This window comes from Pangasianodon hypophthalmus, chromosome 2, assembly GCF_027358585.1.
Source record: "Pangasianodon hypophthalmus isolate fPanHyp1 chromosome 2, fPanHyp1.pri, whole genome shotgun sequence".
NCBI lineage: Eukaryota > Metazoa > Chordata > Actinopteri > Siluriformes > Pangasiidae > Pangasianodon > Pangasianodon hypophthalmus.
The window spans coordinates 9,460,807-9,484,383 of record NC_069711.1 but is presented as its reverse complement, the minus strand read 5'-3'; the positions used below and the strand labels follow the sequence as shown (position 1 = coordinate 9,484,383).

General features: G+C 39.0%; 1 protein-coding gene across 1 annotated transcript; it reads left to right on the top strand.

Moving 5' to 3' along the window:
* Window positions 1-1,159: 1,159 nt before the first annotated feature.
* On the top strand, window positions 1,160-18,611 carry ilrun (inflammation and lipid regulator with UBA-like and NBR1-like domains). Its single transcript, XM_026919948.3, has 5 exons — window positions 1,160-1,467; window positions 2,475-2,629; window positions 6,493-6,690; window positions 10,621-10,925; window positions 16,460-18,611. The coding sequence occupies exons 1-5, from the start codon at window positions 1,310-1,312 to the stop codon at window positions 16,493-16,495; spliced, it is 852 nt and encodes a 283-aa protein (XP_026775749.1). The 5' UTR covers window positions 1,160-1,309; the 3' UTR covers window positions 16,496-18,611.
* The last annotated feature ends 4,966 nt before the right edge of the window (window positions 18,612-23,577 follow it).

The following is a 23,577-nucleotide window of genomic DNA, read 5'->3' as shown; positions in this document are numbered from 1 at the left end:
CAGTACACCGGCACTAACACCACAAACATATCTGATCGACACAGAAGGGTGATCAGACATGTTTGTGGTGTTAGTGTCAGCATACACACACACAAACACACACACAGAAAACAGAAATCCAGACAAAAGAAATCACTTCAGCGGTTGAGAAATTCCTACGAGACTGTACACATCCCATAACATGGGATTCTAAAACACGTCTAAGGCAACAGAGATCTGCGTGACTAGCTAACAGCAGAATGCAACATAAAAAGCCCAGAATTGGCTTGTTGCAGCATCACAGGGCAGCGTAACACACTCAGAGGAAAGCATGCTATCAACCTTCTTCTGCAGCCATGAGCTCACAGATGCCCATGACTGGCTAACGTCACTGTGATTCACAAGGGAGAGAGAGTAATGCCATCCTTCCCACTCAGACAGCACAGCTAATTTTGCTCCCTTGGCTCCTGACCATCTAAAGTTGAATGATTTAATTAATTGAAAATGGAAACCGAAGGCTCATATTCAGGTAATGCTTATTTTTGCTGAATCGACAATATGTCCTATTGAGAAACCAGTATATTGTATCGAATTGAATTTTGTGTGTATTATTACACCCTTATTGACTGGCCATGTAAGTTGTGCTCGTTGTCTATGGATTTTGCAACACCTGCACAATTCATGTGCAATACCATCACAATTCTTTCACAGAGGTTCAAATTCCTGACACTTTTTAGGGAAGAGTTTGCTGCTGCTGTTACAACACAAATATATAACATGGAAAACAGAAAGAAGCAAGTGTGTTGAAAGCATCACACTGGTTTGTAAGCAGCAGTGGGGAACACAAGAAGTCTCACTGTGGAATGAGACATAACAATGGGATCACAGTATATCATTCTGATCAATCAGGATATATGTGGTGCCCATGTTCTTGTAGTTCTTGATGTCATTATTTGTTCACTGTAAGTTCACAATAATTAAACATGTGAGGCTCTTGGTAATATCTACAAGGTTACTTGTAGTTCAGAGATGAAACATGAATTCATGTATGAATCTATGGCACCCTTCAGAGGTTGCCATCATGGAGAAAAATGAGCAGTGTGTGTGTGTGTGTGTGTGTGTGTGTGTGTGTGTGTGGCGCACGTGCACCCACTCAGAAACATGCCCTCCGAATAGCAACAGCTGACGTTGTGCGTGGTGACGTCACGCGTCCTCCTGAGCCATGCGTACTGAGGGCTCGCCGTCGACTCGCGGCGCTTGTTGTTATGAGTGAAGCAGGCCTCGGACTAAATTAAAAAGTTCTCCCGCCGCTGCCCCGGGAAACCTGCTCATGGAGGGCATGGACGTCGATCTGGACCAGGAGCTCATGCAAAAGTTTAGTTGCATGGGCACCACGGATAAAGATGTGCTGATCTCGGAGTTCCAGAGGCTGCTGGGCTTCCAGCTGAACCCGGCCGGCTGCGCCTTCTTCCTGGACATGACCAACTGGTGAGTCCGAGGACGCGCACGGGCCTAACCTTCACATGCCTGTTTTCACAGCACTGATTTGTGATATTATTCGTTTTCAACCCGTAGAAAATGAGCGTTATTGAATATAAAACTAGATTAAATCGTGTGTCTAAACGGAAGAAGTGAAACTTGTTTTGGTTTTTGTTTTGCCATCAAATGTGGCTAAGCTAACTTACTTTTACTTTTGCTACTAGACTAGCAAGTATCGGTGTAGCTAAGTTATGTGAAAATGTAGAGGCGAAATGTAAACACACGGGAAATGTAAAATTAATGAATATTAATATAAACAAACTGGGCTTTAATAGGCAGTGACTACGTTGACACAACGTTAAAGCCTCCTGTGTTGTTATTCTCACTATGCGAGCAAAACATCAGCCAGATGCCTCCTGTTTGCTAACGCGGCTAACATTAGCTTCCCTCTGCTTGTCAACATAACTTAGCCAGCACGTTAGCATGACAGCTAGCTCGCATAGTCACGATTTAACAGTCAGTGAGTATTTTGCTGTTTGACATAAACTGGAGTTTGTCAGATGAAGTATGTCTTTAGTAAAATTCGCAGGGTTACAGTTTTTATGTTTCTGAACGCAAGAAAATGATGCATTCTTTCTGAAATGTCGCTGACTGATAACTAGCTTGCTAACTGTAGCTAAGTTTGATAACTCCTGTGGTGGGGCAAAGGGTTTGCATAGAGTTACATAACACACCGTGCTCTTACTCATAATATCCCACGTGACTTGACATTATTTTTCAGTTTTACTATCATTTTTGCAGTTTATTTTCGGCTCTTCTCGTTATGTCTGTCTTATTATGTACCTGCTGTAATATATATAACATTTTACATTGTGGACTCGCATGTAAACAGCATGTAACCTATATTTCTGGGGACAGATATTTTTTTTTTTGGTCTAGATTTTATTATGTGGATTTTGACTTCCCTGACCTCTTTTCTCTTTAATAGTAATAGTATACTCTCTCTTTCTTATCAGGAATCTTCAAGCAGCCATTGGAGCATATTATGACTTTGAGAGTCCAAACATCAACACACCATCAATGTCTTTTGTAGAAGACGTGACAATTGGTGAGGGCGAGTCCGTTCCCCCCGACACGCAGTTCACGAAGACGTGGCGGATACAGAACACAGGTTTGTGCAGAAAAAGACAGTGTCTTGTGACATGAGGTACCGGTACTGTAAGGGCCGTTTCACATCTATTAGTCCTTTTTCTATGTCTGAATCAGAGTGAAATATTTATGGTTACTTTTGGTTTGGTTTAGTTTCACGCTGCACGTCATTAAACAAACCAAAAGGTCATACTCGTAAACCTTTTATTAATTGTTCACGAATATGACGATGAAAATAGGTAAACAAACCTGTGTGTGAAGTGCAGGAATAAAAAAAAAAAAATGACCCGAACACGGCGCCATCACTCAGTAAATCGCTAGATCACTATATAAATAATTAGTTTAATACATCTTTTAGTTTGTTAGTCCAAATATTCAAAATGCATCACATTTCTGCAGCTCTGTGCTTTGGCCCAGTTTGCACCTTGTGGGTCAGTTACGCAGCTCACATTTACAGGCAAATGCACACAATCCAAAATATCCTGCATATATGGTTCACTTCCTGCAGTTGGGTCAATTCAGAACCCTGAAAGTGCTTATCGTATTCTGTTCATAATCCAGAGTCTCTTTAAAACACATTCAAAAATTCATAAATTGTGAGACCGTCCACTAGTAATGAATAAAGGACCCATGCCATGTAATTTTTATTTATGTTAGTTAATTCGCACAAGGCCTGAAACACCGCTGCTACCCCTCAGCTGAATGTGTCTTGGCCAGTCTACCAAGGAACAGGGAGTCTGTTTTACACCATAATGCTTGAATCGATTTGGCTTTTACACCATGTGTGTGAAGAGTTTTTCCCTTCTTTGTGTCTGTTTTTTTGCTCTCCACAGTCTATTAGTGTTTTCTAACTGTAAATGTAGCAAAATATAATATCTTTGCTGTTTTTTTACAATCTAGACCCATAATGAAAACATCACATAGACTATATTTAAGCTTGGCTGTCATTTATAATTCCAAACTTTGTGAAAGTTTGACCTGTTACCTGGCATAGTAGCAACTAAAATTATGTTGTCTAATTGGGATGATTTTAAAATGGCAAATTAGAATTGACGCTTACCATTATTATTGACAGTTATTAAACCTATAACGTCCATAGACTAATAGACTACCTCATTGACAGACAGTGTGTTATGCCTTTTTAATGTAGCACCAGTTTTTGTCAAGGCGCTTAAGTTTGTACAATCTTCTGTAGCTAAGTGGGTATATGCATATGAAAACATGGAGCAAAATCCCAAGGGTCAGCTAATCCACATGAAAATATCTAAAGTTTGGGGAGACAGTAAGGTCCAGTGTAGTCTATGCAAACACATCTTGGTCTGTGGGAGCACTTGGTCTAGAGAGGAGACATGCTGAGTGAGTTCCTTTGGTATGTTAACTTTATCAGGTGAGTTGACTGGTGTTAACATCGGTAAAACAAAACTTAACCATATTATAGAAGGCAAACCTCTGACATTAAGTGTGTGCTGCTATTATAGATTTTCAATCATAGTAATTCTGCAGTGAGTGGTGAACCAAATCAGAGGCACTTAATTATGAAAAATTCTTTGACATGGATTTTTATCGGCAAGGCGTTATCTTCTAATTAAGAAAAAACATAAAAAATGATGTAAAAGCAACACAAGCCCCTTTTGCTGTAGAATGTAACACAGTACTGGTGCCGTTGGGGGCACTTGCCATGTTGCTTCTGTTTTTTTTTTCATTTCCATTCATACTAGTTGGTAAATGAAATAGACTGTGATTAGTCTTGTATTACATAATGTTTCATAGAAGAGGCTTGATATTTTATGACGCTACAGTCAATGTAGTAAAATATGTGGAGAGAGAGAAACACAATCTGTTTAAATCTGAAAGTTCTGTTGTTTTTGTGCCATTATTTAAAGTTGTTGAATTCCTTAATTGTAATTTGTATTGTAATTATAACAGAGAATAATCGCTCCTGAGCCGATACTTAAAAAAAAAAAATGTATGGTCATGTGCTTTGCGATAGCTGCAAAGTGCATGGGAAATGCGCCAGCACTAGGTCCTATGACAGACTGCAGTATGTAGCTGCAGTGTGAATTTTACACAAGCTGACTACTAATGCAACACAGTCTGGCAGCTTCTTTACAACAGGAAGTTAGCAATCAATCTCATATGCTAATTAACATTTAAACATTAATGGGAAAAGAGAATATTTTACCAGCTCTGTCTGGTACTTGTCTCTCTTTATTTTATGTCACTGCTGCTCCCACCTCGCTTTCTTTCTCTCTTTCCCCTCGCCTGACCTATGCCAACTTGAAAGCAAGGTGCGTTCTTAAAAACGGATTAAGGAATAAAAGATGTTTTTAATGGGATGAAATCTATTTGGGTTCAGGTCAATATACCTGGGCCTAGTGCCAAAGTGTGGGTAGTTTTTAAAGACAAATAAGAGCAGAGATTTGAAAGAAAATGTATAGTCTGCTGTTAACACGTTCATTGTTTGGACAAGTTTATTAAGTATACGTGTTTTACATTTTAAGCTGTTTATGTTTTACGTTTTAAGCTGTTTCTTTGTATGTAATTGGGTATGTGATTTCCTGCAGAAAAGCCTTTCATATGATTTTTATCCTAATGCTGTTTTTCTTTTATTAAATCATTGGAATGAATTATGTCTTGAGCTTTTCTTATTCTTATTGAGTATTAGAATTGAGTAATATTCATCAAAATCGATTAATTTGTTATTCAAATATAGTTGCAGCCCATTTATCTGAAAATATTTCGTTACTCAGTAGCCAAAGACCAAAGCTGCCCAAGGAGAAAACAATCAGTCTATTTTTATTTAGCATAAACCACTTTATCCTTTATACATGGTACCTGCCAGCCTGCTGTGATTGCTTAATTTTTAAATGGCTCTTTATTTATTTAATGAGATTTTTATTTAATGGTGACTAGATGACTGCAACGTTTTGTAATACACTGTCTATAGAAATTGATATTGATATGGGTTATTAACACCTAACCTCATCCCCTCCCCCCAAAATATAATGGCTATAAAATATTATGTATAGCTTTTCATTTTGAGTTAAGATCTCAAAGTGCTTTGGGATAAGCTACACTGCTTCAGGATACCCCAGAGCTAAAGGATTCAGAGCTTTAAGCATCATAAGCAGAATGTTATAGTCAATGTGGAACTTAATAGGCAGCCAGTATACTATCAGTATCAGGATCAGACTGGAGCAGTGTGCTCTGACTGTCTTTTCCTGGTAAGGATGTGTACCACTGCATTCTCAAATAGCTTTCTTATAGATTGATTCCCCCCTCCAGCTCCAGCTTACCTCCAGCTTATTTATCACCGCACCAGGCGGCACATCTTCTAAATATTCTGTTTCTCACATGAGACGGTGCTACACCAAGGTAGATCGTAGACATGCATTTACCCCCCTCAGTCATTTAGTTAACCTCAGTTCTGTCCCTGATCACTGCTATTCCATGAAAATAAAGATACCGCCACCCTTTAGGTGGTATTTTCCCAGCATGGCAGCAGCCCAGTGTGATACTTGGTCATGCCATAGCTCATGCCATAGCTCACAGAGGTAACACACTGCTGTTTGCGTCAACTAAGAAACACAAACACTGCAGTTTATGGAAAACAGAATGCACACAAATACGTTCCTTAGACTTTTTTGTGGTTCACATCCTTATCATTTCCTCTTTACGGGCGCATTCAGCATTCTTGCCTTGTCCACCGAAGTGGCAGCACCTTTCTGTTTCAGCTGCTTATTGTGCATTTTGTATTTGCACTGCAGCAAACATTTATGAATTTATTCAAGTCAAAATATCAGTTTGGTCACAGAGAAGAAAAGGATGATTCCCTTTACCTTAGTATTCATATTAATACATTACATTCTGTCTTACATTCTTTAGGATCAGAGTCATGGCCCCCAGGTGTCTGTCTGAAGTACATTGGTGGAGACCAGTTTGGTCACGTGAATATGGTGTTGGTGAGGTCTCTGGAGCCGCAGGAAATCTCAGACGTCAGTGTCCAGATGCACAGTCCAGCCAATCCAGGCATGTACCAGGGCCAGTGGAGAATGTGTACAGCCACTGGACTCTTCTATGGAGGTGAGGCACCACATGCAGAAGATGCACACTTAAGGCAGTTCTTACAGGGTATTTACTTACACACACTCAACATAATGCCATTTTCCGTGGTTGTTAAATTTTGGATTATAAACCCTTTCACCCTGAGGGTATTTTAAAGCAATTTCTGTCTGAATGACGTCCCTAAAACTAAACTCATTCTGACATTTTTACAGTGAAGCCCCCACCCCTTTTTTTTTTTTAATTTTTTAAAATTTTTTAGAATTTGAAGAAAAAGTATTCTCATCAGGTTTAAATATTTTCAGGTTAAGAAATTGCTAATAAACATTTCTATCAACATTTATAAAAACATATAACATTTAAAACTATAAAATGAAAATTTATTACTATAGATGTAAATACTATAATCTATAGTAATAAATAATTATAATAAATAAATTACATCCATGCAATATATTAGTAATAATAAGGTGCATGACTACATAAGTACTATGAGAACATAATACATAAAAGATATAAACTAGCTATAAAGACATAAAATCATAAGATATAATCTATCTATAACTGTATATAAAACTGCATATAAACCTTTATAAAAACATGTAACATAAACTATACCAAAGAAGTCAAAAAATAGAAAAAGAAAAAGCAAATGATATGGTATGATATGATAAAATGTCTATGCCAGTCTCTGAAACAGTTCCTATTTGACCCAAACCACATCACAGCTGGTGCAATAAATGGGTGTCTTTGCTTGACAGCTCACACCCTTCATGTTGAGATTGGGATGGGGCTTGTGGCTTGACTGCTTCAAACAGTTCTCTCATCATGCTCACGGGACGCTTTTTGAGTAAGCGGCTTTTGCTGCTTTGACTCCAGCAACTTCTTGTGCAGTAAGAAGGCATTCACCACAGCAGTGTCCAAGAATTGCTGGAAAAACTTCTTGTACCATTTTTTGGTCTGGTGAAGAGCACTGTCATAGCCTATCAGAGCATCTGACAGCTCTACCTCTCCCATGTGCTTGTTGTAATCCAGCAAAGCTGTTTGAATGGGAATGTCCTTCCTTCTCCAACAACCCTGGCTGTCCATTACCCTTCTGGAGACAGCATCGCCCGAAAAAGCCTTGTGAATCGAAGAGCAAGGAGCCCATCACGTGTGTCCATCTACTTCACAGAGAAGACCATCTCTCCTTATCCAGCGGATGGTCCCCCTCTCTGCTCTTTTTGAGAGGTCATTTGCCGTAGTTTAGGAAAGCCGAATCTGTTTGGTCTAGTGGTCCTACAGGCTCCAAATTGTGGTTGGCTCGTATCTTTGAACAGTGCGGGGCTGATGTAAAAATTGTCAACATACAACTGTTAACCTGTTCCAGGCAGAGAGACAGAGACACATCCAATAGGGTCATAACTGTAGCATACCTCAATCCCTTGTCAGTACGGGTAGACCTTTTTCCTTTTTCTTCCGTTTTAAACCCCCCCCCCCCCCCCCCCCCCAATCTATGGATGGATATCTATCAGTATGAGACAACTGCATCAGGATTTCCTCATCTGCATCAGGTTCGTATAGATGAAGGGACCAGGATCTGTCCAGGAATCTGTCTCTGGGCATAACTAAATGTAGGAAAGAGAAGTCGAAACCAAGCTTTTTGCTCCAGTAATCAGACTGTTCCTTGGCTTTGACAAGATGCATGTAAATGATCAAGGCAATGTAGCCATAAAGCTCACGCAGTGTAATTGGCACCCATTTATACATTTTATCAGGTCTCTTATGTGCAAATTTATTTGTGTTCTCAACAATTGTATTGAGAACACTGCAGCTAAAATATGTGAAATAACTGGAGTGGAAAGTATATCTGGGTCATGATCATTTGTGGCCCTGGATGATGTTTAGGTGCAAATGTAGGCGTCTGAGTCTCTTTATCTTCATCTGATGTGCTGTGCCACCTGCCACTGGCCTTTTTTTTATTTTTATTTTTATTTAAAAAAAAAAAAAAAAAACCCTTCTGGGTGCTGAGATGCTTGGGGGAGGGGTGGGAGGTGCCAAGTGACATGTTACATCTGCTCCAAACAGCCCTGTAGGTGTATAGTTACTACTACTACTACTAATAATAATAATAATAAGGCACCTTGTAAAGTAGATGTCTTTATAAAAGATTTCCACCCCATTAAGAAAAGCATCTCCTTCATATGAATCCATGCTGCTTTCCATATCCGATTCAGTTTCAGACTGATCTTGGTCAGTTTCAGGGTTAATTTCTTCTAAAAAACAATTTAGTCCAAGGTAAATCACTTTTGATGTCTCGATGCCATATCTGGTTTTTTAAAGAATGAGGTTTGGATACCCATATGCACAAAAACATAAAAACAGCACGGAGAATGATCCTGGAGGATGCTCGCAACGACGACTGCTCTGGCCATTGTTCAAAACCCTGCTAGCTAGAGTAGTGACCAACAATTGCATATCAGTATGCTTATCTTACTTTCAGCTATCCAGTGAAAGAAAGTTTTCTTGATACTGACATTTGGATCATGTGCCACAACCCCGGACCCCATTTTTTTCCAGTGTGCATCATGATGATGCATCTAAGAATATATCTAAAAATAAAAGCTTCATAGAAAATTGAGCATGAACTTGTTTTTGTTGCAACAAACTCCTGTAAGTACTTACATGCAGTATTTGCAACACAATTAAACTTTATGAAACTGTTAACCAAAATGTAATGAAAAATGGAGATGATAGTGGCACATGTAAGTGTGAGGGGCGAATGTTTTGGGCTTTAACTCGTGTGCGATCTTAAGGAACGTAAATGTTGATATAAATTTAAACTACTTGTCAAGACCTTTCAAATGATGTGTGGCATGAAACTATCCAAAACACAGAATGATATTCATCAAATTTATCAATTTAGATACTTTAATGCCTGTGACACTTGTGTTTTAGCTGTTTCATGCAGTGTAATGTCAGGATCTGTCATTTTGAAAGAGTACAGGGTAGATTGTCGATGCATTCATTACTGGACGATTTGCATTTAAGGGGTTAAGCAACAGCTTTCAGGGGTGCATGCACTGAGTTGCCAGTTTAATTGCTTCATCCTCCTCCTTTACAAATATTCCACCCAGTTACATGTCACATGACTCTAGTATGTTGTAAAAGTCTGGCAGGCTGGCAATGCTAGCTTCAGTTATTTTCAGTTGAGCCAGTGATCAGTGATTCTGTGGACAAAAACAACTTGCATATGTAGGGTCCAAGGAGAGCGTTCTGAAATGTGCAAACAAACAGATGGTGCACAACTAGATAAATCAATCCCAAATGCAGCAATGGTGTGTAGAATGTCAACTCAGAACAGCTCACTTTTAAACTATGCGTCGAAAGGGCTACAGTAGCAATGTTGAGTGCCTTCTAGTTTCATAGAAAAATATATTATTATAATGAGATATATATTTAGATAGACGTTATATATTATTCAGTGGACACAGTACTGCTGAGGAGTTGAAGAAGTTGCCTGGTCAGATGAACCCAGGTTCATTTTGCATCGTGCTGATGGACAGATCAGAGCTTCACTCAGACAGCTTGAGGTGCTGAGTGTCCTTCTGTCCAGTGTGACCAGTACAGGCCAGTGACCCATTGAAGAACATCCACATTGTTGTCGTGCTAGTCCCTTTATGGCTACAGTTTATCCACACTTGAATGGACACTTCTAGCAAGTTAATGTACCATGTATCTTTAGCAATAGTTACACAAGCAAGTTTTAAATCTCAAACTGTGCAGCTTTCCGGTTTGTAGAAGCTGTAGCACAATATTTTCTGCTTGCTACAATATTTCTGCCCATTCGATACAGCCAAACGAAGGAGGAGCAAAACACTACTATGTAGATGTTACTAATAAATTGTTGATTCAGCGTATTTCTGTCCAGCATTAGAAATGATCTGTTGTGTATTCTGAATTGTTCTGTAGATGTGATCTGGGTGATCCTGAGCGTAGAGGTTGGGGGTCTGCTTGGGGTCACACAGCAGCTGTCCTCCTTCGAGACCGAGTTCAACACACAGCCACACCGCAACGTTGAAGGAGACTTCAACCCCTTCGCCTCACCGCAGAAGAACAAGCAAGACGCCAACGAAGATAACCTAAAAGACACCAGAGGCCCCTGGGTGGCCCCGCTGGACTCCATACAGCAAGATCAAAATGGACTCTCTCACAACTCTGTAAATATTACGCCAAATGGTCTACAAAACAACTTATCAGTAGTGACTTACAGCCAGGTAAGTGCATTGGGGCTTTCCCTCCTCTCATACAAGCTCAAGCCCTAATTTGATCTTTAAATATGTGTCTTGGTTCATGTAAATAATTAAGGACAACTCTGATCTTGATCATGCCTGTCCCAACCCCAGAATTTTAACTGAATGTTGGCGTTTGAGATCATTTAAATAATCTTATCCAAATCATATGCTATTATAAGTTTATAAGCCTTTTTGGACAGCCACACCATACCAGACAGCAACATCTCTTTTGCAAAAAATGTACAAAGTAATAAACCCTCAAGTCTTTTGCTGTTTGGTCAGTTCGATGTAATGTTTGCTAAATTAGTTTGCCTGTTAATGCCTATTAGTGTTCAGTAACTGTCACTCTGACAACAGCATCACTCTGCTATCTTCATGCAGTGATGGACAGCATGACATCCAATAGAAACACCGGTTGAATTTTATGCGTAGGTGCATTTTACTAAGCCATGGATACACAGCCAGAGAATTCTTCTGTTTACTGAATGGGCAGTTCTGGAGAATTTCTCTGCCAAAGAAATTGTTTGAACAAATCATCAATAACCAGAGCATAACATTGAATAAACATTTACTTAAAAAAATTAGTAAGCATTAGTTCTCAATAACCTGAACATACACTCTTTTAGTAGATGCTCTGCTCACAGGATATTTTTTGTATTTTTGCACTATTCTGTGTAAACTCTAGAGACTGTGGTGTGTGAAATTCCCAGGAGCTCAGCAGTTTACGATTATTATGAATGATGATAGTATCACAAGCTTCCACATATAACATTACATGTTGTGGAGGACAACTCTATAGTGTAGGTCACATGATAAAACATTTTCTGCAAAGTCATTCTGACAGTGCTGCGTGAATAGGGAATAAATCTGTTGCATCATGTCATAATTTCCATTCCAAATGTTATTTAATGATACCCCCTAACCTTAAATGACCGCAAAACCAACGCTTTGCTCACTCATGGTTTAAAGTAAAAGAAATTGCCAGTATAACCCGAGAAGCATGTGATTTTAATGAAAGTTGCTTTTGTTTCTAAAGAAGGTCTAAAGACGTGCTCTGTAGGTTTTATTTCTGTGAATATGATTCATTATTTGTTATGTTGCTTCACAGCTACTGGTGGTAGTGTTCCTCTCATGAAGTTGAGCTGTACCGTTGCATGTTATGCACTAAAGCCCAGTGTTTATCTGGTAAAACAGTACGGACTATGTAATTGCTCTAAAGCACTGGGGACACAATGTCCTGTCAAGTTTTTTCCTACTCCCAACATGCCTGTTTGAACTAATTTTCTCATTACAAGGCCCTTAGAGTTGGATCAGATATGAAAAAGTTTGAAGCTGGGCAGTGGCTGAGACTGTTCAGCACAGTTAGAATAGTGTGAAATGCCATGGATATGGAATCACAAAAAGGGATAATTTAGAGGAAGTAAAATGCCATGGATATGGAATCACAAAGATGGTTAATGTAAAACCAGTTAGTCTATGTTGACTGTTGTATGTTATTAAGCTATCCTACCAAATGGTCTTGCTGCACTAAAGCACCTTTATCTGACCCTGCACTGTTTGCAATCATTCTGTACCAATAGACTCTTTGTCTATGTGGAGTTTGTTATTATCTATATTTAGAATCATTTAGCACTTTGGAGGAAAGAAAGCGTGAAGTACCATGAAATCAAAATTGTATATAATGTACGTGTTTCAAATGACGAGGAGCCAAGTATTTGGAGATACTGAGGTGTTACTGTGTGTGTGTGTGTGTGTGTGTGTGTGTGTGTGTGTGTGTGTGTGTGTGTGTGTATGAGTCCATAAAGCTAATTTCTTCGTACGGTTTTACTGCTTTGTGGTAAATGGTCTTCTTCCTCTCCCATAAGCAAGCTTAAGCGAGCTTGCACTCACTGCCAAGACAGGAAAAAAATTGCTTCGGGCCATTAACAAATGACCCAGGGCCCGATACAAATCTGATGTGGTGTGGTTGGAAATATCTGCTATAAGATAGCCAAACATGGCCACGTTGCAATGGGAAAACAAACAGAGAGAAATCTTACACAACTCAAAACAAGTTCTGTCTAAACTCTTAGCTGCATTATTTAGGTCTGGGAAGCCATTGTTGAGGTGTTTAGATTCAGTGGGAGGTGCAGCATATCTTGAACTCTATTGCCTGTATTCACTCAAGGCCTTCAACGCTCTCCATCTCTGACTTCCTGTTTAAAACAGAAATAGGTCAACATACAGAATCAAATCGTGGCTCTTTGAACATTTTATAGGTACTAGGCATGAGAGAAAATTTCTTTGTCTTACATGCCATGATACAAAATACCGGTGAGACAAATTTGCTTCTCTGAGGTGTGTCACAATATTGCCATTTAATATTCATTATAAGCTCTACCTTTTCTTACGCACTAGGTGGCAGCAGCAGAGGTAGTATCCTACAGAGCACAAAGAATTCACAGCAGATCTGTAGCGTAGCTATCTGAAGGGGAATTACCGTAAACCACCGTATATGTACATGCAGTCTGGTTTCTACTGCGACTGGCTTGACCGTGGTCTGAAATGCAGGTTCAGTCACACTCGCGTCTAAAAACGATTCGGAAGCATGTTGTGTGTTGTGCTGGCTGTGTAACCAGAAATTCACTCCGGTGAAATGGGAAAAATGCATCATACCAATTGGCTAATCCAGCTTCTTATTAAAGCAACTGGTATCCAATAAAATGTGATTAAACAAAGGAATGCATTCATTAAAAAAACTTTTATTATAATCAGTATAATAAATTGTATTACCTAATATTGCATACACTATAATTAATAGTTTCTGTTGCCTCTTGTTTTCCTATAGAAACATGCTATTCTAATTTCAGAGCCTATAGACTGTATTAGTTGATAGAATATAAATATAAGTATGTCAAATATGTAAAAGAATATATATATTCAGTGTGTGTATATACACTGTCCATTTTAATAGGAACACCTGTACACCTGCTCATTTACACTGTTGGCCAATCAGCCAGGCATGTGGTAGCTCAGTGCTTAATATCATGCAGGTACAGGTCAAGGGCTTCAGCTAATGTTCAAATCAAACATCAGAATGGTGAAAAAAATGTGATCTCTGTGACTTTAGCCATGACATGGTTGTTGGTGCCAGTTGGACTGGTTTGAGTATTTCAGAAACTCATGGGATTTTTCACCCACAACAGTCTAGAGTTCACACAGAATGGTTCGAAAAACAAAAAACATCCTGTGTGCGGAGGATCTGCAGGCTGAAATACCTTGTTAATGAGAGAGATCAGAGGAGAATGACCAGACTGCATGATGTGCAGGTGTACAGGTGTTCCTAATAAAGTGGTGTGTGTGTATGTATGTGTGTGTGTGTATATATATATGTATATGTATGTGTGTGTGTGTGTATGTGTATATATATATATATATATATATATATATATATAATGTGTGTATGTATATATATATATATATATATATATATATATATATATATATATATATATATATATATATATATATATATATATATTTTATACACATATATGTATATATACACACACACACAGAGTTAGGTCCGGAAGTATTTGGACAATGACTGAGTTTTTGTGATTTTGCCTTTATACACCACCACAATGCATTTGAAATAAAACAGTCAAGATGTAATCGAAGTGTAGACTTTCAGTTTTATTTTAAGAGGTTCCACAAAAATATGGCATTTACCATTTAGGAACTACAGCCATTTTAAGCAAAGTACTTCCATTTTCAGGGGCTCAAAGGTATTTGGACAATTGACTGACAAGTGTGGTCCATTCCCTCGTTACTTCAACACAAACGATAGATAAAAGGTCTGGGGTTGATATCAGGTATTGAGTTGGCATTTGGCAGCTGTTCAACTGGAGCTACCAATATGAAGTCCAAGGAGATCTCAGGAGGCCATCATTAGGCTGAAAAAACAACATAATTCTATGAGAGAGATAGCAATATCCTTAGGTGTGGCCAAATCAACAGTTGGGTACATTCTTAAAAAGAAAGAAAGCACTAGTGAGCTCAACAACATCGAAAGGCCTGGAAGACCACGGAAGACAACTAAAGTGGATGACCACAGGATCCTTTCCTTGGTGAAGAAAAACCCCTTCACAACATAACAGAAGTCAAGAATACTCTGGAGAAGGTAGGCGTATCATTGTCAAAATCTACAATCAAGAGACACCTTCATGAAAGTAAATACAGAGGGTTTACAACAAGGTGCAAACCACTGGTAACATTCAGGAGTACGAAAGGCAGATTAGACTTTGCCAGAAACATCTAAAAAAGCCTACCATGTTCTGGAATATGAGTCTTTGGACTGATGATGACCAAAATTAACTTGTACCAGAATGATGGGAAGAGAAAAGTATGGTGAAAGAAAGGAACAGCTCATGATCCAAAGTATACCACATCACGTGTCAAACATGGTGGAGGCAGTGTTATGGCATGGGCATGTATGGCTGCCAATAGAACAGGCTCACTGGTGTTTATTGATGATGTGACTGCTGACGGAAGTAGCAAGATGAATTCTGAGGTGTATAGGGCTATACTCTCTGCTCACATTCAGCCAAATGCTACAAAACTGATAGGACGCCACTTCACAGTGCAGGTGGATAATGACCCTAAACATACTGCGAAAGCAACTCAAGACTTTTTGAAGGCAAAGAAAAGGAGTATTCTTCAATGGCCAAGTCAGTCGCCTGATCTCAACCCAATAGAGCGTGTTTTTCACTTACTGAAGACAAGACTGAAGGCAGAAAGACCCACAAATGAGCAGCAACTGAAGATGGCTGCAGTGAAGGCCTGGCAAAGCATCTCCTGGGAGGAAACTCAGAATTTGAGTTTTGAGAACATGGGCTCCAGACTTCAGGCAGTCATTGACTGCAAAGGATTTTCATCCAAGTATTAAAATTATGGTTATATTTACAATTATGTCACTTTGTCCAAATACCTTTGAGCCCCTGAAAATGGAAGTACTTTGTTGAAAATGGCTGTAATTCCTAAATGGTAAATGCCGTATTTTTGTGGAACCTCTTAAAATAAAGCTCAAAGTCTACACTTCGATCACATCTTGATTGTTTTATATATATAGATATATAGATATATATCTATATATATAGGCCCTTAAAGGTCTCACAAAAATGCTGATGTGGCTCAGGCAGAATTTGAGTTTGAAACCCCTGTTGTATTGATATTGCAGCAGTTAGATTATTTTTTTTTTCATTACAAAATAAATGTATTAAGCTTTAAAATGTATTGTTTTGTGTCATTATCATCTCATGTCAGTATTGAAAGTATTGTTGGGATATGTCTCATATCGTGGCTTTAGTGTATCTCATGCCTAATGGACGCTTTAAATGCCACAGTTTAAACTTTCCATACTTGTAACAGACTTCATCCAACTGATAACGAATTGTTAAACCCCTAGTATATTTGTACATACTTTGACCTACATATCTGTTTTTGTTTTTTGTTTTTTTTTGTCTCCATCTCCACAGGGCTGTCATGGGCCCTACCCTTTTGGACAGTCTTAAGAGACAAGAATCGTCACCACCAGGCAGCTCAGTGGAGCCGTCACTCTGGAATCCCCCTTTTCTGCGGGGTTACGCAGGGGAGCAACAGATTTTTCTTAACAGATTTCTCAAGACTTGACAACCCTACTCTCCCCTTGCATTACAACACAACCTAAGATATGGACAAGGCTGTTTGGTTCTAAATCAACATTCAGCCATCTTCAACACGCATGTGTGAATGCTAAATTAAGATGAGTGCTAGAAATCCTCAAAGTCAAATACACAGGTTTTTGTTTTTATTGTTGCGTTGCTGCAATAGTCAGGTGAGCTGGTGTGTATGTGTGTGCGTGTGAGTGTGAGAGACAGGTAGAGTATGTGTGCTTGTAAGCTTGTGTGTGGACCATGCACAAAAGAGATATGAAAAAAGCCATTGAAAAATAACTTTTGCTTGTCAAGAAGTTTTTATAATTTACTTTGTGAACTGTATGATTTTACTGAGAAATCACTTCAGTTTTTAAAAATTTTGATTCGTTCTAAACTGCTCGACAATTTGTCGTCATTTTTCCTGAGTTATTATAGGAGATCTCAGCAGTACTTCTAAAAGTTAAAATAGCTTTCAGGATCACTACACAAACTCAACAGTAGTGCTTGTTAAAGGCCAGAAGGTGGAACTGTTGAACCTCTGAACACATACAAACACAGCTATGAAAACTGTAAAGCTTAACAGGCCCCTCAATTTTGCTGAGCAAATTTCACAACCATGGAGTTTAATAGCTCCCAACTGCATTGTTATTGTATTGGTAGGCCCTGTGATATTTTCTCTGTGGTCACTTGTGTGATGTTCATTTTCCTTTGAAGGCCGAGAGCTTTTGAGATTGTGTGGTGGTTTAAATCCTAGCAGCTCACAATTATGGCATAAATGTTTAGCTCAAGCATTAACTTCATGAAAACTGTTTTTAATGCAAGAGTTTTCAGAAGCACATTGTTATGGATTATTTAGGTTTTTTTTTTTGTTTTCTGTTTTTTTTTTTTTTTTTTCAGATCCACAAATTTTTACAAATTAAATTTATCAAACTCTCTTCACTCTTTTTTTCTTCTTTCATAACTGACATTTCTTATTAAACCCCATGTATAAAATGCAGACAAAAGAATATATACAGGGAAATAATGTTTAGCCTAAATCATGTTTACAGATCAAGGTTATGAAAGGACATGATGTATTCAGTATATGTATTACATACTATTTATATAATTTAAATGAAATTTAAACTTTGTAAGAATATTAACACTGAGTATTGCAGATTGTTCAATTTTAATGTAATACAATAATGAAATTGGCTGAAATAAGTGTGCAGTATACCAGTTTAAGTCACCATGTAAAACAAGCCATCAGAAAACATATGCATTGCAGATGATGCTTTGTGTCCACAGTTGCTGTCATGTTATGATAAATAGCTAATTGGAATTTCATTTTATGATGATGAGCTACACTAAGAAACATTTGGAAAAATGATTCTCTTTGCTATGCATCTGGTGACTGATGAAGGGATTGTCATTGATGACACATGTGCTTTGTCTTTGTTTTCTATATTGTATATGTTTTGGTTCAAATCACTGATTATCTATGCAGTGTTTGAAGGGGATTATCTGTGTTTTTGTTTCTCCAGGTAAACACACTATGTTGAAAATCATCAATGCCGTAGAGCTAGCTGAGTTTGTCTTTGATTGCCATAGAGATTAGACAGGGAAAATTCCTTCAGCTTTCTCGATTGCGAATATTGTGTGCAGCCCACAGCTCAAGGACAGTGTCATTGTTTCATGAGTCAAGTCTTCCTTGGAGTTGTTTTAGTGAATGTCCTCATCCCAACTGCACAGATATAATTATTTCTCATTGACTATTGCTGTCTGGCTTATGTGTGCGAGAGGCTATATTTGAGTGATAAGTAGCTCTGTTGTGCTTTCTTTTTAAATTTCTTTTTGTTTGCTCTTTGAGTTTTCTGCACAGTGGCATGGTGAATGGATGAGCATAGAGATCTATGGTAGCACATTTAACAAGAAGAGAAAATACAGAAATGAAACCTTTTTCCTGTATGTGTAAATGAACATTTCTATAATTAAATCAATACTTAAGAATTAACACTTTATTGCCAGCTTTTATTGCCAATCTAGTTGGCCATTTTTTAAAATAATACTTTGACATTATCAAAATAGTGTATTAAAAATAACCACCTTTATCTGTCTTGTTGATCAGCTTTTTAGCCAAAAAGGGGAGATTAAACCTTGCACTTTCTTTGGTGGCATTTACATTCAAGTCCATAAATATTTGGACACTGACAAAGCACTTTTTTAGCTGTCTACCACAGTATGTTGCAGTTGAAATTAAATGATGATTTTTGAGCTCAAAGTGCAGACTTTAATCAGCTTTAATTTGAGGGTATTTATATCCAAATCTGGTGAATGGTGTAGTAATTACATCACTTTTTAAATATACCCCCACCCCCTCCCTTTTTAAGGTTTGAAAAGTAATTGGACAGTTACTTCTGTTCCATGTCCAGGTGTTACTCCCTCATTATTTCACTTACAAGTAAGCAGGTAAAATGTCGAGTTGATTTCAAGTGTGGCATTTGCTTTTGGAATATGTTGCTCTTACCTCTTAATATGAAGTCCTTCACAACAGTTGGCCAGATGAAGAACACCTTCCAGGAGGTAGGTGTATCTGTAAAGTCAACAATCAAGAGAAGATTTCCCCAGAGTAAGTACAGAGGGTTTAGCACAAGATGTAAACCATTGGTAAGCCTCAAAAATAGGAAAGCTGATTAGAGTTTGCCAAAATCATCCTTAAAAGTCTGTACAGTTCTGAAACAGCATCCTATGGCTAGATGAGACAAAGAGAAACTTACCAGAATGATGGGAAGAGAAGAGTATGGAGAAGGGAAGGAACTGCTCATGATCCAAAGCACACCATCTTATGGTGTGGGCATGTATGGATGTCAGTGGAAGTGTTTTCCGTGTATTTACTGATATGACTTGACAAAAGCGGCAGGATGAATTCTGAATTGTAAAGGGCTGTATTATCTGCTCACATTCAGACAATGCTTCAAACCTGATCATACGGCTCTTCACAGTGCAGATGGACAATGATCCGAAGTGAAATGTTCTGCAGTGGCCAAGTCAGTCATGGGACCTGAATCTAACTGAGCATGTATTTCACTTGCTGAAGGCAAAACACCCCAAGAACAAGCAGGAAATGAAGACAGCTGCAATAAAGGTCTGGCAGAGCATCACCATGGAAGAAGCCCAGCGTCTGGTGATGTCTGTGGGGTCCAGACTTCAGGCAGTCAGTGATTTGTAACTAAGTATTAATAATGACAATTTCATTTTTGATTGTTAGTATGTCCAATTACTTTTGGTCCCTTAAAAGAAGGGGGCCACATATAAAGTGCTGTGATTCACTGTTCACCTGATTTGGATGTAAACATCCGCAAATGAAAACAGTCTGCACTGCTGAAACTGCATTTCAACTCCAATGTACTGTGGGGTTAACCACTTTATCAATGTCCAGATATTTATGGGCCTGACTGTACTTGCTAGTCATACAGTTATACAGTATATATAAAAAAAAAAAAATATCCATCCATTTTCTGTACCGCTTATCCTCTGGGAACAAGGCATGGGACACCCTGGACTGGGTGCCAATCCATTGCAGGGCACAGTTACACACACATTCACACACTACAGACAGTTTAGAGATGCCTGTCTGTCTACAACGCATGTCTTTGCACTGGGGGAGGAAACCCCTGAAGCACGGGGCGAACAGTCAAACGTGCTATATATAATATATGTAATAGTATATATAATAAAGCAGTATTAGCTCTCTTATTAGAGAGCAAGAGTGACCTGACTAACTGAAACTAGCTATAGTTGTATACACTCACTAACATATATATAACTAATACTGGGTAGGACCCTCTTTTGCTTTCTGAACAGCCTCTCCATGGCATAGACTCCGTAAGGTATTTCCTTTGAGATTCTCAAAATTTTTTTTGAGATTCTGAGTCATACTGACGTGATCCCATAATTGCTGCAGTTTTGTCAGCTGCACATTCATGCTGTGAATCTCCCGTTCTGCCATATCCCAGAGACTCCCTGTTGGATTCTGGTCTGGTGCTTGGGGAGGCCATTGAAGTACACTGAACTCATTCTCATATTTATGGAACTAGTTTGAGATGACTTGTGTAATATGAGTATATCGTGGCCATAAAGCTATGAATGTGGTCAGCCCAATGTTTGCCAAGAAAACGTTTCCCGACACCATTACACAACCAGCCTGAACTGTTGATACAAAGCAGGTTGGGTCTACAGATTCATGCAGTTGATGGCAAACTCTGACCCTACCTTCTGCTTGTCACAACAGAAATTGAGATTCATCAGACCAGGCAACACTTTTTCAGCTGTCCAGTTTCTGTGAGCCTTGGATAACAGTTCTTGGCTGATAGGAGTGGACCCCAGTGTGGTCTTCTGCTGTTGTAGCTTGTCCGCCTCAAGGTTTGATGTACATCCTGAGATGCTTTTCTGCTCATCAGGTAGTAAAGAGTGGTTATTTGAGTTTCTGTAACTTTCCTTTCTGCTTAAAGAAGTCTGATCATTCTCCTCTGACCTCTCAGATTGACAAGGTGTTTCCTCCTGCAGAACTGCTGCTCACTGGATGTTTTTTTGTTTTTCACACCATCCTGTGGAAATTCTGGAGATTTGTGCATGAAGATCCCAGGACATCAGCAGTTTCTGAAATACTCAGATCAGCCCGTCTGGCACCAACAACCATGTCAAAGTCAGAGACACTGAGATCAAATTTCCCCCCCTTCTGATGTTTGATGTGAACATTAACAAATAATGTGGCCAGTGAGTATACACCGATCAGCCGTAACATTATGACCACCTGCCTAATATTGTGTTTGTCCCCCTTTTGCTGCCAAAACAGCCCTGACCCTTCGAGGCATGGACTCCACTAGATCCCTGAAGATGTGCTGTGGTATCTGGCACAAAGACGTTAACAGCAGATCCTTTAAGTCCTGTAAGTTGTGAGGTGGGGCCTCCATGGATCGGACCTCATGGCCAGCACACCCCACAGGTGTTCGATCGGATTGAGATCAGGGGAATTTGGAGGCCAAGTCACCACATTGAACTCTTTGTCATGTTCCTCGAACAATTCCTGAACAATTTTTACAGTGTGGCAGGGCCATGAAGGGGTGTACCTGGTCTGCAACAATGTTTAGGTAGGTGGTATGTGTCAAAATAGCATCCACATGAATGCCAGGGCCCAAAGTTTCCCAGCAGAACATTGCCCAGAGCATCACACTGCCTCCGCCAGCTTGCGTTCTTCCCATAGTGCATGCTGGTGCCATCTCTTCCCCAGGTAAACGATGCACAAACCTGGCCTTCCACATGATGTAAAAGAAAATGTGATTTATCGGACCAGTCCACCTTCTTCCATTGCTCCACTTTTGGTAGGTACTAACCACTGCATACCGGGAACACCCCACAAGGCCTGCCTTTTTAAAGATGCTCTGACCCAGTCATCTAGCCATCGCAATTTGGCCGTTGTCAAAGTCTCTAATCCTTATGCTTGCCCATTTTTCCTATTTCCAACACATCAACTTCGAGAACCGACTGGTCACTTGCTGCCCAATATATTTCAACCCTTGCCAGATGCTATTGTAACGAGATAATCAATATTATTCACTTCACCTGTCAGTGGTCATAATGTAACGGCTGATCGGTGTATACTCTCTGCTGTCATATTATGCTAGCTTACTACAAGCAACAATGTGACTGACTTCTGTCAAATCTACAAACACGACAACTGCCTTCTGAACAACATGCAAAGCTAATGACATTTGAATCTCCGAATGATAATATTGTTGGTTGAATATCTAACTTTTCATCATGAAATGTCTATGTGACAACCCAGTCATGTTTTCTCTTGCCCCTGTGTACTGTCAGCTATTAGCTGCCTGTAGCGTGGGACAAGGGTCAGCAGATGTATTTGATGGTGTCATAATTTGTAGACTTGAGGACAGTAAACTTGAGGCAGCCATTATATAGGTGCCAATATCATGTTCAATGCTATGGGAATCAAACCCTGTGTAACAGATGTACACTTTAACTATTCTGCTTTTGGGATAGGGCAGTTGCAGTATAATCACTAGGTGCAGATAAGATCTGTCACACCTGTTGAAGTTTCTCTTTTCATCAGTCAGTCAGAGCTCTTGAAGTTCCATCTGAGAAATGTCTATACTTATCAGAGGAGGATAGTTATGAATAAAGTACACTATTTGGCCAAATGTTAGTGGACACCTGACCATCAAACCCATATATGGTTCTTCCCCAAACTGTTGCCACAAAGTTGGAAAACCACAATAGTGTAGGATGTATTTGTATGCTGTAGCATTAAGCTATTTGTATGCTGCTATCTGAGTTAGAATGTGAGTTAGAAATTACACAAAAATAACAAATCCCAAGTATAAAATGAGCATTTACAATTCCCACCCACTCTGTCCTATCACCTGACAGATACTTGTTAGGGAGGGTGAAGGCTTGCGCATTCTTCCTCTGAAACACATGAAGCCACTGCATCTTTTCAAACTGCTGCTATGGTGCATCACAGGGAGTTAAAATGTGAGTTAAAAATTACACAAAAATAACAAGTCCCAAGTATAAAATGAGCATTTACTGGAAACAAAAAATGCTTTGTCTAAATGTTTACACATCAGGGTTATGAAACAAAATTATTTAGTATGTCGGTGTATGTATTACACGACATACACTCACCTGTCCACTTTATTAGGAACACCAAAAAAATCATGTAGATACAGGTGAAGACCTTCAGGTAATGGTCACATCAAACATCAGAATGAAGAAAAGGTGTCTTTATGAAAAGTAAGGACTCTAAGAGGCCATGTTGCCCTAAAGCATGCGTGGATATCTTGACAAATATTTGCCTATGTTTCTCTGTACATTGTGGAACACACCTTGGATGGCACACCTCACCCACCAGTGACACTTCTTGTATCCAGTAAATTAAATGTGTTGCATGTTTTTCTTGG

Coding starts and splice junctions, on each gene's coding strand:
- ilrun (XM_026919948.3), top strand. CDS start 1,310: ATGGAGGGCATGGACGTCGATCTGGACCAGGAGCTCATGCAAAAGTTT. Junction 2,630..6,492: donor GTGGCGGATACAGAACACAG/GTTTGTGCAGAA, acceptor TACATTCTTTAG/GATCAGAGTCATGGCCCCCA. Junction 6,691..10,620: donor CACTGGACTCTTCTATGGAG/GTGAGGCACCAC, acceptor ATTGTTCTGTAG/ATGTGATCTGGGTGATCCTG.